The sequence below is a fragment of the Thalassophryne amazonica genome, chromosome 18 (genome assembly GCF_902500255.1).
Source record: "Thalassophryne amazonica chromosome 18, fThaAma1.1, whole genome shotgun sequence".
In the NCBI taxonomy this organism is placed as follows: domain Eukaryota; kingdom Metazoa; phylum Chordata; class Actinopteri; order Batrachoidiformes; family Batrachoididae; genus Thalassophryne; species Thalassophryne amazonica.
This window is the reverse complement of record NC_047120.1, coordinates 32,555,663-32,573,672: the sequence shown is the minus strand read 5'-3', so window position 1 is coordinate 32,573,672 and position 18,010 is coordinate 32,555,663. Positions and strand designations below refer to the sequence as shown.

General features: G+C 43.5%; 1 protein-coding gene across 1 annotated transcript in view; it reads right to left on the bottom strand.

The window, feature by feature from the left end:
- prkcea (protein kinase C, epsilon a) overlaps nt 1-18,010 on the bottom strand; it is a 180,124-nt gene that overhangs the window by 52,188 nt on the left and 109,926 nt on the right. The window contains exon 7 of the mRNA XM_034194448.1: nt 9,836-9,978. Coding sequence (XP_034050339.1) covers nt 9,836-9,978 — 143 coding nt within the window. The remainder of the gene's footprint in view (nt 1-9,835; nt 9,979-18,010) is intronic.

Sequence of the window (18,010 nt, the reverse complement as noted above, 5' to 3'; positions counted from 1 at the left end):
GGAGAAAGGTGGCAGGAGTGATTTGTGACCGAAGAATATCAGCAAGAGTGAAGGGGAAAGTTTACAAAACAGTAGTGAGACCAGCTATGTTGTATGGTTTAGAGACAGTGGCACTAACAAAAAGACAGGAGGCAGAGCTGGAGGTGGCAGAGCTGAAGATGTTGAGATTCTCTTTGGGAGTGACAAGAATGGACAAGATTAGGAATGAACATATCAGAGGGACAGCTCAGGTGGGACGGTTTGGAGACAAAATCAGAGAGGCGAGATTGAGATGGTTTGGACATGTGCAGAGGAGGGACCCAGGGTATATAGGGAGAAGGATGCTGAGGATGGAGCCACCAGGCAGGAGGAGAAGAGGGAGACCAAAGAGGAGGTTCATGGATGTGCTGAGAGAGGACATGCAGGTGGTGGTTGTGACAGAGGAAGATACAGAGGACAGGGTGAGATGGAAACGATTGATCTGCTGTGGCAACCCCTAACGGGAACAGCCGAAAGACAAAGAAGATCTGCGACTGAGCGGCACTGTTTAGGTTCCACTCTGCTCACCCTGAACAGTGAGGTGGCTGGAAAAGGTGCCCCAAACATAGTCTCCCTCACCTTAATCTGTTGGATTACACCATTCAAAGAGCCACCAGCTCTGCAGTAGAAAATCAAAAATACCAGTGATGAAATTCGGTTCATGGAACATAAGAACCCTGATGTACAACAAAAAGTCAAACCAACTGGAAAGGTGAACACCTCTGGTCTCTCGTGAACTATAGAAACTTGATCTCGATATTGTTGCCTTGAGTGAAACAAGAAGAGCAGAAGAAAGCCAGCTGTGTGAGGAGCAAGGGGGCTACACTCAGTTGTGGAAAGGGCATCCTGAGGAAGAACAACAAATCTATGCTGTCGATTATGCTATCAAGAACTTTCTCTTTCCAGAGCTAACTGAACTCCTGTGGGCATCACTGAACAGCTGGTGACACTCAGTCTCCAACTTGAGAGCAATGCCATCATCATAAGTGCTTATTCCTCAACACACAACACGAACAGAGACGGAAACCCTTGACAAGATGGACACCATTCCATCTGCAATCTCACCATCTGAAAAGATGGCAACTTCAACATCTGGGTCAGAAAGGACCACCAGCTATGGAACAGAAGCACTGGGAGAATGGGCAAGTGATACATCAATGGCACCCTGCTTCCGACGATCAAGTCATCACCAACACCATCTTCAGGCAAAACCAAGTTCAGTCTCCTGGCAACCCTTATTCAAAGCATTGGCACCTGCTCAACTACATCATCATCCAAAAGCTCAACCAGAAAGATGTCCCGTCCACCAAGGCACAGATGACTGCTGGATGGATCAATATCATCTGCTTCTGGAGCTGGCTGAATGTTTGCACCAAGAGGAGGCCTGGACACAACAAACTGTCAAAATGTTCAAAATCATCAAGCTCAGAGACCCCAAAATAAAAGGAAAGCTTCAACAATAGTGACTAATGAAAGAACTCCCCACAAAGTACTCCGTCCCAGCAAAGGAGCTCAAGACAGGCATATCGACAGCCTGCCGAGAAACACAGACACCAAAAGAAGAAACACCAGGACTGGTTTGATGAGTACAATCAAGAACTCCAATGACTCATTGACCATAAGTGAAAAACATAAGTGAAGCCTTGATCTCCAGAAACATCTGACCTTGTACAAGAATAAGTCTCAACAACAGCAAAACAGAGTCTGCAAAACGAAACTCACAAGTTAAAAAAAACAAAACAGGTGTAATCCAAGAAACTGCTGAAACTGCTGATATCCAAGAACCCCCCCCCCACATAAATCATAACAGAGACTTTTTTTAATGCCACCAAAGCAATTTACAGCTCCTCCACCCAAGGACAAGTACCTCCTTGAAGCAAAGATGCCCACAGCCTGCTGAAGACCAAAGATGACATCACAGCACGAATAAAAGAACAGTTTGAAGACCTCTTGAACACCAACCCAATCGTTGAGGGGAGGTAGTGCTCAACCAAATACCAAGACAAGGCACTGTTGAAGAACTCAGCAGAACCTCAACTCTCAAAGAAACTTTCCTCACCCTTAAAGGCATGAAAACAACACAGCACTACTGGGAGAAACCTGCTCAGAGGTCCTGATGTTCCCAAGCGTTCTTGCAGACAACTATTCACGAGGACCTATTCCACTTCACTTCCAAGATTTGAAGGGATCAGATGGCCATGGCTATAATCTTTATGATTCATGTTGATATTGATTATTAAAATTGTGATTTTGATGTCAAAATTCCATATTCAAAGATTTTAAAAAGCCAATATCAAATAATCTGCCTTAGCTAGAGAAATTACAATAATACATAAATTGAATATAAGAAATCTGACAAAATTTTATTGAATAAAAGATTTTGACTTCATCCAAAAGTTGTTATAATACTGTTTCTTTCCCTGTGGTGAGGCTACATATATTTTAGTTCGCTAGAATGGTCACCTTCGTAGTAATCGTTCTATTTCGTGTTTGTATATTTGTTCATATAAGTGTGACTCCACTTCTCTGTGTGCTGTTTTGTTTGTTTGTTTTGTTAAGAAAGATACCAGCTGTTTTTTCCCCATTCTCTCAAGAATAATGTTCCTTTTGACACCAAAACAAAAATGTCTTCATTAACATAGTGATTTAAAGGAGAAGAAAAATGTACATAAATACCAGTGATTTCCACCTTAATGGCACATCCCAAACTAAAGGCTTACTACTGCATAACATGTAATAAAGAAGACATTTACTTTGTACAAACTGAAAGGAAAATTAGTATTAAATTTAAAACGCCGTTTTCACTTTCACAGATATATATCCTGGAAGCTCAAGGTCTATTACCATGCTAGTTGACCAAGAATGGGATCTAGTGTGAGGTTTGATTATATAATGTGTTGGGCTTGTACCATGTGATGTGTGCAAACAGAACTGCAGTAAAACATTTGCAGAACCGTGGCACCTACAAAAACCTTCTGGGTATGTTACAGCATATACGACAACATTGCGACATCCAGCTTGGGACTCCGACGAGGGCGGTCGCATCTCCTCCACTCTCCCTTATCTCTGTTCTCTGCTTTTAAACCTGCAAGCTCCTACTTCACCAGACTGTGAATTGCTCAGATTAGTATTGGATTCTGGATCTATTGGACTACTATTGGATTAACCATGGAATTGATCAGCTGGTCTCTGAACGCTATTGACACCATTTTTTCTACAAGAATGTCAGGACCTGGGGATCCTACCTGCCCAGACTGGAATGTATCCTGCGGGCTATGCTCTCGACTCCTGTAGTTTCTTGGCGTGTGCATGCTTGTGCCATTCTCCATGAGGACGTCGAGGATTTATTCATTTTTGGTCTTATGGTAGCAGGGCTGGTACGTTTTGGCTTATGTGCTGGCCTGATCTACCAGAAAATTGGCAAGATGGCGGCATCAAGAACCACGGCCCCGTCGCTTGTCTGTCATGATTAACGAGGTTGGTAAGGCAGTGCATTCTCAGAACTCAGACGCAAATTGGGTGACATCTTGGAGCAGATGCGTGCCTTGCAGTTGAAGTTGAAGATTTCAGAGGCCAGTGAATATTCTTAATTCATTATTGGGAATATTACTTAATTCATAATTGGGATTTGGTTGTGCAAGTGGAACTGTAAAAAGTGTTTTTCACTGCTCAAAACCATAACATTACCAGGCTTATCAAGCCTGAAGGTCAAATTGCCTGACTGCTTTCCTCCAGAGGAATTGTTTTTTCGGCCTGGGGAACATTGGCTGTTTCTTATCTCAACTCACAAAGACAGGACTGAAGCATGCTCCATTCCCTCCCCCCACCTGCCTCCTCCCCCCAGCAACACTCCCCCTTTCCGGCGCCTGCTATACGTCACTCCTTTCCCCTGCAGCGGGGGGCGGTGCAGTTTTAGCTGCAGCCCACGTTCTCCCCCAAGCTGACGGCAGCGCATCTCAGGTTGCTGCGTGGCCTTCACCCACTTGCCCCAATTCAGATAACGGACCTCTTCAAACTTAGTGCACATAAACAATGTCAAATGTGTATGTGCTGTTTTTAATTCTGATGTGTGCCATTATTATGGTAAACAAGTAATAATTGTGGAATAAATGCTGTCTGAGGTAACTGGAGGTGCAAACATAATTTCTCCACATGTGAGATCAATAAAGTATCTTTCTGTCTAACTATTACGGGCTCTACGGATGTGCAAGGGGTTACCAAAGTACGACAAAAGTCACGACTCAGGGTTTTCATCTTATAAAATAATATGATATATATCTAGATACATGGGTTACGATTCCATTCAAGGAACATACTTTTGCCATTGTTGGATTTGATTGAATTCACGGGAAATTATGGTTCAGATACAACTCCTTGTTAAAAGCAGACATTCATTTTCCATAACAGACTAAGTCAAAAGTGTCACTACATATTTCATGAAAACCAGGGACCTTCTTCAGGCTTTTTCTACTGTGCTGCAGGACACTGGCACTGTCGCTGCACACCTTTTGTTCACCAGGCGGGGCAGCATCACAAACAGTAGCAGAAAAGTGTAGCATAAAAGAAGCCCAGTGGAAGAAGCCAGTTGTATTAGCATAGCATAAAAAACATAGTATAACTTTCTTGTTCTGAACTTGTAGAACAGTATTAAATTGTGAACCAAACAAGTTGAAACGGTTCATTTACCTGTTATACGGCCTGCCAGTATAAGACAATGCTGATTCTGTATTTAGCTTACAAAGTTAACGTTCCTGTGACCAGTCTCCTGAAAGCCTTCCACCAACCTTTGAACTTTTCCAACAGTTTGAAGATGCAGAAGTAGCAGCAAACAACCTTAATTCAACTGATTATTTACTTTAAAATCAAGCAGTTATAGCTTTTCTTTCTTCCTTTGACTGCAAGCTACACGCACATGAACGAACAATCAGTGAGTAAATGTGGAGATGTCTGGAGTTATACTTGATGCGGACATGTCCTGTCTCTGGCAATCAGTCTGTGAGCAGGACTTATGTCTTTTTATTTTTGCCCCTTTTTTTTTAAACACAGTGATGAGAGAGTTTGAGGGGAGAACAAGTAACTAACTACCTGCAGTCAGTTTTTTTTTTCTTTTAATTGTTCACATGTGCGCGCGGACGAATTGTCTGTGAGTGGAGTGGAGATATCCGGACTTTTTACTCGATGTGGACATGTCCTGTCTCTGGCAATCAGTCTGTGAGCAGGACTTTTATGGACTTTATTTAAACACATTTGTGAGAGAAGAGTGAGGAGCTGCAGCAGCAATCAGTATTTTTTTTTCTGTGCTCTTTTTGAGCATGTAGTTTCACTGCATTGTGTACACAGTATAAGAACAATCCTGCATGATTTATATTTTGTGAACAATGGAACAAAGCAAGCATCATAATTGCCATCGGGTAACGTCGTATTGTGAAGGTGTGGCTTCCAGTCATGTTGAGTACCATCCTGTTGCTCTGACTTTGCGCTGAACCACTTAATTTCGTGCGTCAAGCACAGAACGCAAAAAAAAAAAAAAAAAAAAAAAAAAAATTAAACATGTTTAACTTTTGGCGTCCGATTTGCTTCGTCCTTTGCGTCCCTCGCACTGCTGTGGTGTCAAGCTACATCGTCTCCAGCACTGGGTTGCTTCCACGTGGCGTCGTTATGACAACGCCCGACGCAACTCGAAGCAGCCCCAGACATCACCAGTCCACTCACGGATGATAGGCACGTGCACATGTGAACAATTAAGAGAAAAAGAAATGGCTGGCTGTGCTCCTCACTCTCCCCCTCAAACTTCTCATCACTGTGTTTAATAAAAGGACAAAAAAGGACATAAGTCCTGCTCACAGACTGAATGCCAGAGACAGGACATGTCCACATCAAGTATAACTCCAGACATTTCCACATTTACTCATGGACGGGTTCATTCGCGAGTGCGCTAGCTCACGGTCAAAGGAAGAAAGATAAACTATAACAGAACTCAGAGTGCAGACCTGCAAGCTCAGCACAAGAACAAAATATAAACTAGAAGAGAAATCTGGCTGCAGCCAGACTGTGCACTCTGATTCCTCTGTGGCAGAGACCTGCAGGCTGCGTCCTAACCTCCCTCTCTGCCCCCTGCTGCGCGTACCTGACGAGCATCTGACGCAGACATTCCTGCGTCGTCATGACGCCACAGGAAGCAACGCGAAGCAGCCCCGGTGTGAAAGGGGATTCAAGCTGTGAGCTTTTGGGATGCATACCTATGAAAGTGAGAACGGTGCTGTAGACAGTCTCCCTTTCAAAAATGTTTGACAAAACCACTGAAACAAGGCCTCCTGTGGTATAAAATTTCAAGCCCTCTATTCTGTATTGTTAACAAATCATTGTGTGCACAAGAAAACTATAACCACTTTAATTCACTGTGACGATCCCACCCGCTGTGTTCACAGCTGGACACCATTCTTTGTTCTACCAGCGGCAACATGCTCTAAGATGGATGCTGCGTATATAAAATAATTACTTCATTGCGGATTAATCATTTTTTCTGCAAATTGGCCATTGAAAATGGCTCTAATCCTTCCTGAATCACAGAGGAGGCTGCAGCCGGAGCCATTCGCGCACATCTAACTACCTGCAGAAAGCATTTTGAGCCATCTAAAAAGGGAATTATTTGTCATGTTTACATTGTCATGGCTTGATAAAACAGTTGTGTGTTCTTTCCTTTTTGTGTGCAGCTGTTAAGTATTTATTTTTATGTTTATAACAGATTTAACTTGTTGTTATAAATGCTTCAGAAGAGCTGCGCTTTGATGCGATCCTCTAGCGTCACCACTCAGTCTTTTCACTTCTTTACTCCACTTGACGAGCTACACGTAGTGTTGGAGATTAGATTGCGCCATATAGCACGACATTTGTGCGTGAAAGATTTTTTTGAACACTTCAAAATTCTCTGTGCACAGTAGCACGCACCCCTCTGGCGTCCTGTCTGCACCAGTTAAAGATGAGTTTACTCTCCAGCACAACACAGCATGACACAGGCTGTGATGTATCGTGAATCAAAAACATGCTCATGTCAGTAGGCCTTAAGCAGAAGAAATCCTAAAAGCTAACCAGTTCCTCTACTGCCATGGAGGAACTTATGTAAATGCTGGAGCTTTATTGTTGTAGCATCTTTTGACACAGTAGAGAAGCTTGAATCTTCGACTGGACTGGGTTACTTGACGCAAGGACGTTTCGCTTCAAATCGCAGAAGCTTCCTCAGCTAAAATTCTTGCTCTGGAAGTCTGACTTCTGTCTGACTCTTGTAGAGAAGAATAAAACAGAAGCCAACAAAAGCTGGAGTTTTAAACCTATCCAGACCCCTCCTACTGAGAGGCAGACTGCTATAGGCTAGTGACTAAACAATAGCTCTAATTAGCAACTATTGTGCTGTAGTTAGCACACCTAATGGCAGGACAGCTGTCCCTCTAATGATGGGATGGATGCCTTTCTGGTGGCTCCCTTGATGACGTGAATGACTCATTACCATGAACAAAAGACTGAAACTCCTTTGACCTGAGTACCCCATTGTAAACAGTGGATAAAGTGTGTCTCAGACCCCCTCCCCGGTTAAGGCTGGGTTTCAAACGTTTCACAAAGAATGCCTCCTTGACCCCTCTCTCAAACCATTTGTTCTCTCTGGATAATATTTTAACTTCCTTGTCCTCAAACGTGTGGTTAGTGTCTTTAAGGTGGAGGTGAACCGCAGACTGAGGTCCACTGGCGCCCTCTCTGGGTGCTGGTATAGCCTTTTGTGTAAAGGTTGCTTCATTTCACCTATGTAGTGTTCGTTACAGTTTTCCTGACATCTGATAGAATACACTACATTGCTCTGTTTGTAACTAGGGATCATGTCCTTAGGGTGAACTAATTTCTGTCTCAAGGTGTTAACCGGTTTAAAGTAAACTGGGATTTTGTGCTGTCTGAAGATCCTCTGTAGTTTTTCCCCTACTCCTGTTAAATAAGGGAGAGACACTCCTCTTCTTCTTGTCTCCGTCTCCTGTCTATCTGGTCTCTTTGTTCTCTGGGACTTCTGCACTTTGTCCAGGGACCATCGTGGGTACATCAAATGTCACATCAAATGACACCATAGTTTCATCTGCCTCCAGCTGTAGGTCCTTGGCAGATGAAACTATGGTGTCATTTGATGTGACATCATTGTTCACCTGCATCCCAACTGCTGAGGCCGTCTCAGCTGTGAGGCAGAGACTGCTGGAGGATGTGTCTCTACTTGAAAGGACCAAACTTACACCAGACCACATCTGCCAACTCTTGGAGATCTGTCTCAACACCACGTATTTCCTGTTTAGGGGGAATTACTACAGGCAGATTCATGGTTGTGCGATGGGGTCTCCGGTATCTCCCATTGTGGCCAATCTGTACATGGAGCGAGTGGAGAAGACAGCCTTGATGTCTTTCACGGGCATCTCTCCCAGTCACTGGTTCAGATATGTTGATGACACATGGGTCAAAATCAAGCAACAGCAAGTTGAGGACTTTACAGAACACATCAACTTGGTGGACGCCAATATCAAGTTCACACGTGAGGATGCCAGAAACAAACCATTTAGCCTTCCTGGACTGTGATGTTACGATTGGAGAGAACAGGCAGCTCCAGACAGGGGTTTACAGAAAACCAACTCACACTGACCAATATCTGCTCTTTGGCTCAAACCACCCCCTTGAACACAAGCTCGGGGTGATCAGGACGCTTCAACACAGAGCCCTACAGGTGCCCACAACTGCAGAGGGAAGGGCTAAAGAACAACGTGTCCAGAAAGCCCTCACAGTATGTGGGTACCCACGATGGTCCCTGGACAAAGTGCAGAAGTCCCAGAGAACAAAGAGACCAGATAGACAGGAGACGGAGACAAGGAGAAGAGGAGTGTCTCTCCCTTATTTAGCAGGAGTAGGGGAAAAACTACAGAGGATCTTCAGACAGCACAAAATCCCAGTTTACTTTAAACCGGTTAACACCTTGAGACAGAAATTAGTTCACCCTAAGGACATGATCCCTAGTTACAAACAGAGCAATGTAGTGTATTCTATCAGATGTCAGGAAAACTGTAACGAACACTACATAGGTGAAACGAAACAACCTTTACACAAAAGGCTATACCAGCACCGCAGAGAGGGCGCCAGTGGACCTCAGTCTGCGGTTCACCTCCACCTTAAAGACACTAACCACACGTTTGAGGACAAGGAAGTTAAAATATTAGCCAGAGAGAAGAAATGGTTTGAGAGAGGGGTCAAGGAGGCATTCTTTGTGAAACGTTTGAAACCCAGCCTTAACCGGGGAGGGGGTCTGAGACACACTTTATCCCCTGTTTACAATGGGGTACTCAGGTCAAAGGAGTTTCAGTCTTTTGTTCATGGTAATGAGTCATTCACGTCATCAAGGGAGCCATCAGAAAGGCATCCATCCCATCATTAGAGGGACAGCTGTCCTTCCATTAGGTGTGCTAACTACAGCACAATAGTTGCTAATTAGAGCTATTGTTTAGTCACTAGCCTATAGCAGTCTGCCTCTCAGTAGGAGGGGTCTGGTTAGGTTTAAAACTCCAGCTTTTGTTGGCTTCTGTTTTATTCTTCTCTACAAGAGTCAGACAGAAATCAGACTTCCAGAGCAAGAATTTTAGCTGAGGAAGCTTCTGCGATTTGAAGCGAAACGTCCTCGCATCAAGCAACCCAGTCCAGTCGAAGATTCAAGCTTCTCTACTATGGAAACCACCTGGACAACTGAGAGCCTACACAGAAATCTTATGACACAAACTGTGTGGCGGTGAACCTGATCCGCTACCTTCCTCCTGCGCTGTGCAGTGTTGGAAATCTTATCAGGCGTGACTCCCAGGTCAGACAGGACCTTAGCGATTCCCCGGGCGTCCACGCCACAATTAGGAGCTACATTGGTCTCACATCGCCGGTGTACATTCATCTTACACACTGCAGGACAACAAAAGCAAAAGAAAATGGTTCTGTTTAAACCTGAGAACACAAAAAAGATATCAGCATATTATTTAAACTTATGCACATGATGTTTTAAATATGAGTGTAGATAGAATTTCATAAGAAGAAAATGTGAAGATGAAAGCAACTTAGAATACAGCTTCCTAAGTGACTTTCACCTGGTAATTAATTTTGGAACAAAATCCACTTCTGCTGCTTTTCCTGTGTGCTTTTTTTTTTGTTTTTTGGATTTAATAAATACAATGGAAATATAAAGCTGGTAAAGGTGAAAGTTATCATTTATTTCATCAGTAAGGGAGGTTTTGCGGTCACAAGCATCTGTTTTGCAGATATTTTGGTCTGTCTGTTTGCAGCATTATATAAAAACAAATTCACATGTATTAATCCAAACTGCTGGAATCAAGGGTGTGATCCTGGTTATAATCCCTAATGCCAATCTTTGATCCACAGTCTTTTGATCCTGACTACAGGATTGATGTAATTAGAATCTAGGTTCAGCAACCAGGATCAAAGGTATGGAACATGAGCAAAGAAGGTGCTGATCAGGTTACAGCCAGGTGATACATGGGAGTCCCATTGTCCTTTAACAGCAGCACTGGAGCGCCTACAGGAGTCTAATTTTGTCTTCCCATGAGAACATAAATAGTCTCCTTTGATACCCTGTCAGTAGTGGGAGTACCGTGTCAACCAGTGCATCTCTGGCCACTAAAACAAGGATCCAAGAACTTGTGACCCCCGCCTTTCTTGCAATGTGAAATAGCAGAGGTGGGACGAAGGTACCATCAGGTCACTCTCAAGTCACGAATCAGCAAGTCCAGAGTCAAGTCTCAAGTCATAATGACCACCAATTGTTTGCAAGATGAATTGAGACTTGACTTGGGACTTGCAGATTGATGATTTGAGAATAACTTAGCAGTGACTTCGTCCCACATCTGTTAAATAGCACAGAGACATTCTCACTGTGGTTGCCAGATTAGTAGGGACTGACACACTCCTCGTAACCAGCCCTGTCAGTATCAGCAGTTGCCCTCTTGTTGATTTTGTCACCTGTTTTTAATTTAGTCTTAGTCTTTTGTCAAATGTTCTTTTTAATTTTAGTCATAGTCATTCAGATATTTTTATTTAGTCATGTTTTAGCTTACTCAAAGCCTGTTAATTTTCGTTAAAAGAGAGCTCAATGTATTTTAGTCTCATTTCAGTCGAGACATTTTAGTCTTTTTGATACAAAACGCACATTATTTGTGATTGCCATTTCAGTCAATACAGTGTTTCACACATCTGAAATAACTAATGTTATCATTATCTGACAAAACACAGTTGTTGAATGATTGAAGGTTTGTGATATTTTTCACTGATATTTTAAATCTACAAGGCTTCCCATCACATACAATTAGACATTCGGTTTTCTTGTAAATCCATGACGCTGTAAGGGTGCAGGTCTTTTGAAATCAAACATTTGTTAGATCTAGCTACTCTATTTGCTGTTTCAGAATTGTCTGGAAATTTGTTAAAGCAAAGCAGAATAAATTAAACACATACCGAATTTTCCGGACTATAAGTCGCACCAGAGTATAAGTCGCACCAGCCACTTTATCCATTATAAAGAAAAATAAACCATAAATAAGTCGCACTGTACTATAAGTCGCATGGACATACAGGTACGAGGTCTGTCCAAAAAGTATCGGACCTTTTTATTTTTTGTCGTTGCTTTGCGCCATGCGGCTCCACCGCAACACGCGGAATTCCTCCGCACGTCTGTCTCAATGTGCCGAAAAAGTGCTGATGTCCATGTCTTCCGCAATTCCTGTGCTAGTTAGAGGACGTCCTGGATAAAACACAACGTGCAGTTTGGAAATGAACGGCACATTCCACTGTTACAGGAGTTTTTGTCATGGAAAGAGGAGCGGAGGAATTCCGTGCGTCGCGGTGGAGCCGCATGGCGCAAATCAACCCCGTGATGAAGCCTCACAGGACATGTTCTGGCATGTCCAGGCTCATCCACAATTTCTCGGTTAGTCACACGACTGAAAACCCACCCCGACAGCCGTCTGAAAGCCATCTCAAAGCCGTCCTGTGAGACCAACACGGAGGTGGTTTTGTCCCGCGCCATGAACGGCACGGTGGCGCATCCGTCTGCTTTTCTTTCCATGAAAAAAACTCCTTTAACAGTGGAATGTGCCGAAAAAGTGCTGATGTCCATGCCTTTTTCCTTTTTTGTGGAAGTCAGACGACGTCCCGGATCAACAAATCCTTCACGTTGGAAATGATCTGGTTGATTCAGCCTGTCGATCGGCGCTGGGAGCGCGCCGCGCTCTCAGTAGTTGTGGGCCGTCCTTAAAGCGGCAGTAACACTCCTTAATCTGTGTAATCCCCACAAAATCGTCCCTGAAAGCCATATTAATTTTCCGAACGGTGTCCACCTGGAGGTCTCTCACAGTTTCTGGAAAAAAAATTGATGCAGCAAAGCTCCAAATCGTTCAGACATTTATTCGCAATAAAAAAATGACGAGAGGGGTGGACCACTGCTCACACAAAGCCTGCTCACAGGCGAATGACGCAACCGACAGGCGTGAAAAAACTCACGCATGCGCACGAAGGTTCAAGCTTGGCTGATGCAATCACACATGATTCAAATCCATATGGTTTTTGCAAAAAATAAAAAGGCCCGATACTTTTTGGACAGACCTCATATGTTAACTTAATATGAAAAGTTCAGATGATAATATTGTGACGGCTACCGTTTTCGGATGCATATTTCACCAGTCGCAACTTGTAATCTGCAGAGTATGATTTTCTTTTTGGTGAAATTTTTTCGGGCCTTCTCCGTTGTCTTGTTATCAGTAATGTTGAAATTTTTATTTTTCTATGGTAGTCAAAAGTCGCAGGAACAGTCACACAAGCCTTGAGTGCCCTCTCGTGAGCTGCATTTTACCTACGGATGTGTTTGTATTTTGCGGACCACATTGCGAGCCGAACCATAACCCGCACCATAGCTGAATGGTTCTTTTCTGACATATTACCTGCTGTGGACCATAGTACACACCAGGTGTCAGCTGCTGATGTTTATGCAGCACCTACCTGCGCAGCTCATGACCTCCCCGTGGTGTCGACGCCAGCTCCTTCCAAGTGCAGACGCTAATCCTCTGCCTTCGCTCACCCAGTGCTCCCACACATCTCTCAGCATCAACTTAAACACTCTGCTCACACTGATATCCAAGGGTTGAAGCTGTTTCGTTAGCCCTCCCGGAATAACAGCAAGCACCGTGTTCGTCTGCTTCACACACTGTTTCACAATCACTGTCTGGGTGAGAACAGTCCAATGTTCTGTTCTCTGACTGGTTATCGCGACGAGCGTTACCTATAGGGTGGCCGCCATACTACAGTGCTCATGATGCATTGCATTTCCGGTGGCCATTTTGAAACATAGAGCGACTCTGTCATGTAAAATTATTTTATTACGGTAAATTAATTGAGAATCTACCGGTATATTTTTCATTTATAAGTCGCTCTGGAGTATAGGTCGCACCCCCAGCCAAAACGTAAAAAAAGTGCAACTTATAGTCCGAAAAATACAGTAATTCAAGACTTGTAATATTTTTATCTATTGTAAGAGCCACAACTTGAGCCAATTTCATTTAAATATGATGCACTCTTTATATTTCATTATTTTGTTATATTTCAAGTTATTTGTTATATATTAGTCAAAGTGTTAAAAACAAATTGATACTGGTTGGATGTAGCGTTTGCTGCTGTGTTCGAAAAAATCTACACACAGTATCTTTAATCTGAGCCTCAGAGAGCTGATCAGACACTTTAACACCGTGAGTCAGAGTGTAAATGTAAACTAACACACAGTATCTTTAATCTGAGCCTCAGAGCTGATCAGACACTTTTAACACTGTGACAGGGTGTAAATGTAATGCTGCTTTTACACGGCAAGTCATGAATGCCACGAAGTATACATTCTTGGTCGCTGATCACAAATGTGATGATTTGAGGCAGGGGCATAAGGTGTCCTCCAGAACTGCAGCAACCTGTTACCACATGTTATGATTAATGGCACATGTTGTTGGCAAATTATCAGGAACCATTACACACGGTCAAGAATAACGTTCCACGTTGTTGCGCACTATTGCCCGTAACAGTGCATCGTTACGTTCTGTCACACTGTGAACGAGGCGAATTGTCTCCACACACACCCCTATATTCATCCTTCCATCAGTTGATGAACAATTCAGATTGCTCCAGTTTGCTCCTCAAAATCCACAGCAGAAGAACTTTGTGATTGCATGCTTAGTTGGGCTCTGTGCCATGGAGTGGCGCAGAGAGGAGGAGGAGACTGTGAGAGCCCGATGTGTGGCTTCACATGGCTCCCGTCTTGCTCATTTTCCCAAACATCAGGCACATGCAGCAGGTGGAAAACCTGCAGGAGCACGCTGAGGAGCATTGGAACTAGACTTTTAGCCGACTTGGCATCACTGTCCTTCTTCGGCATATTGCAGCAATGAAACTGAATGCGGTGCAGCAGGGTTTAATTGTGCGCATGTCAGAGAAGAACGCTGTCATGCTCTATTAAGGATCATCACTAATCAAGATGGATCTACACACTCAGTTGCGAACTCCACGACATGAGGCGAAATGAGGGTGGTGTGTGACATTTGTGAAAGATTTTTGACAGCCAAAAACATGCTCCACGAAAATCATGAATGTCATGCACCAACAGGCATTAGTAAGAAACATATTCAGATGCGTTAAGTCACGTTAAGAATGTCAGGGATGTGCCAAGAATGACGCAAATATGACATTTGTAACAAGTCCTGCCTACGAGGTCTGTTAGAAAAGTATCCGACCTTATTATTTTTTTAAAAAACCATATGGATTTGAATCACATGTGATTGCGTCAGACAAGCTTGAACCCTCATGCGCATGCGTGAGTTTTTTCATGCCTGTCGGTTGCGTCATTCGCCTGTGAGCAGGCTTGGAGTGAGGTGTGGTCCACCCCTCTCGTCTATTTTTTATTGCGAATAAATGTCTGAACGATTTGGAGCTTTGCTGCATCAATTTTTTTCCAGAAACTGTGAGAGACCTCCAGGTGGACACCGATCGAAAAATTAATATGGCTTTCATGGATGATTTTATGGGGATTAAACAGATTACGGGGTGTTACTGCCGCTTTAAGGACGGCCCACAACTGCTGAGAGCGCATCGACAGGCTGACACCCCGCTGAAACAACCAGATCATTTCCAACGTGAAAGCTTTGTTGATCCGGGACCTCGTCTGACTTTCACAAAAAGGCAGAATATGTGGACATCAGCACTTTTTCCGGCACATTCCACCGTTACAGGAGTTTTTTTCATGGAAAGAAAAGCGGAGGGACGCGCCACGGCTCCGTTCATGGCGCGGGACAAAACCACCTCGGTGTTGGTCTCTCAGGACAGCTTTCAGGTGGATTTCAGACAGATTCCGGTTGCTTTCCAGTCGTGTGAATATCCGATTGTGATTGTGCATGAGCTGGACATGCCAGAACATGTCCCGTGAGGCTTCATCACGGTGTTGCTTTGCGCCGAGCGGCTGCACCGCAACGCTCGGTGGAGCAGCTTCTCTTTCCATGACAAAAACTCCTGTAACAGTGAAATGTGCCATTCATTTTTAAACTGGATGCTGTCTTGATCCGGTATGTCATCTGACTAGCACAGGAATTGTGAAAAGACATGGACATCAGCACTTTTTCGGGCAGATTAAGACAGACGTGCGGAGGAGTTCCGCGCGTCGCGGTGCAGCCGCTCTGCGCAAAGCAACGCCGTGATGAAGCCTCACGGGACATGTTCTGGCATGTCCAGCTCATGCACAATCACAATCAGATATTCACACGATTGGAAAGCAACCGGAATCCGTCTGAAATCCGCCTGAAAGCTGTCCTGAGAGACCAACACCAAGGTGGTTTTGTCCTGCGTAATGAACGGCTCTGTGGGGCGTCCCTCCGCTTTTCTTTCCATGAAAAAAACTCCTGTAACGGTGGAATGTGGAATGTGCTAACTTTCCTGACATGATTTTAATGTTAATTCATTTTACTGGCTTGATATCCAGGTCAGAGTGGCATTTTAACACGCATTTTGTAAGCTTTTTTGAGTGTTTACTTCCGTATCCCCATTAACTTTGTCAATATTTTGCCTGGTTAGGTAGGAGGTGTCATGTCGCTGTCCATGGAGGGACATTCGCGTTTAGTAGGAAGCACTGGGAGTGCGGACTCTAGTTCTCATATATAACCTCTTTGGTGTCCACTCAATCTAGTGGCCTTTACAGATCTGTGTCCAAACACACGGCAGGATGACCCACCACCCCCCTCCTGCAGACAGGAGATGGGGGAGACAAACAAAACGGAGACGTCATTTTAAAGAACTATTTTTGAACGTTTTGAATGCACTGGACATCCCAAGCATTCTCAAATGCGCCCATGATACATTTTGTAAACATTTTCAAAGCGTAACAGCTTGTAGACGAAAATGGAGAGAGATTTTATTTCAGTTCTTATTTCATTCAAAACATTTTCGTCTCATCTTTTTCATCAACAATAATGCATGTTAATCTCATCTTAGTGTTTTAGAACACTGATGTATTGTCATTGTCTCATTTTCATCACAAAAAATGGTCGTTGACAAATATATTTCATCTCATCTGATGAAATTAACACCATGTTGCACTGACCTGTGACCAGAAGCATGTCACTTAGAGGCCAGCTGTCAATCACCAAGGAACGCTGTAAAGCCTGGGTCCCACCGAATAATGAAGGATGAAGAAGGAGCCACGCAGCATGTTTTCTTTGCTACGAGAGGGTTTCTTCAATTATTGTGGGAGTTTCGTGGCTCTGAGTGGCTCTTAGAGGCATTATCTTCAGTTAACAAGGCTCCTCTCTGAGCGTGGCGCTAATTTCAACAAATTCAAAATTTAGCAACAACAGCGTGGCGCAGTTTGTGTACGAGTTACTGCGATGGCTTAGAGGCATTTGTGTGGTGGTTACGAGTCTGCTAAAAGCCCGTTATCCATGTGCCTGGCAGTTACGCAGGACCTGAGAGGCTATTTTTGGAGCGGCTGGCCTCTTGCGCACGCAATTCCACCTGCTCTGTGCGCTGGATTCTATATAAAATATTTTGTAGCAGATTAATGATTTTCTGCAAAACCTTGGATGCTGAAAACACCTAATCACTTCTGGAATAACAGAGGACTGGTTCATCTGGCGCTTTTTTCCTCTCTTTCCTGCTCCATGTGGAATATATTTTGAACAGCTTAAGGTAACTATTTTTAATGTTTTTTTATAGCTTGATAAAACAGTTCCTAGCTGTAAAAGTCTTTCTATTGTATGTTGATGTCTGTTGTATGTAAAAGTATGTTGATTTAATATCTTTTTAATGGATCACGAGTGTGTGCACTGACGCACTGAGGCAGTGACTCATCATCATGCTTCAAACGAACATTTAGGCAGAACGCCAGCTCACAAAAGTGATTTTTCAGTCAATATTGGACAAACACAAAGTTAAAATTTGGGTGACTGTGTGAAAGTGGATGTGTGTTTAAAGCCATGGCAGAAGCTGTGCGGCAACACAGGAGGAGAGCACGCAAAAGACTGATTCTGAAGACATAACACAAAGTTAAAAATTGTAACATGGTAACTTGTAAGATGTGGAAGAAATAAAGAAAAAAAAAAAATTATATATATATATATATATATATAACATTTTTTGAAAATGATCCACAGGTGTATATAATAAAGCGGCCACCACATACTGTATGCAGAAGGCACCGCGCGCAAGAGAGCACTTTTGCAGAAATAAACGGACGAACACAAAATTAAAAGTGATCACAGTGTAAACATTACTATGTTTAAAGTCAGGGAAAAAATAAAGCCAGCAAGCCACGGATGGATTTTAAGTCAGTGAGACTGAGCACAGAGGCGGCTGTCCAGGAATGGAACAGCGGTGTACGTGCAAAAGAGCGATTTTGCAGAAATAA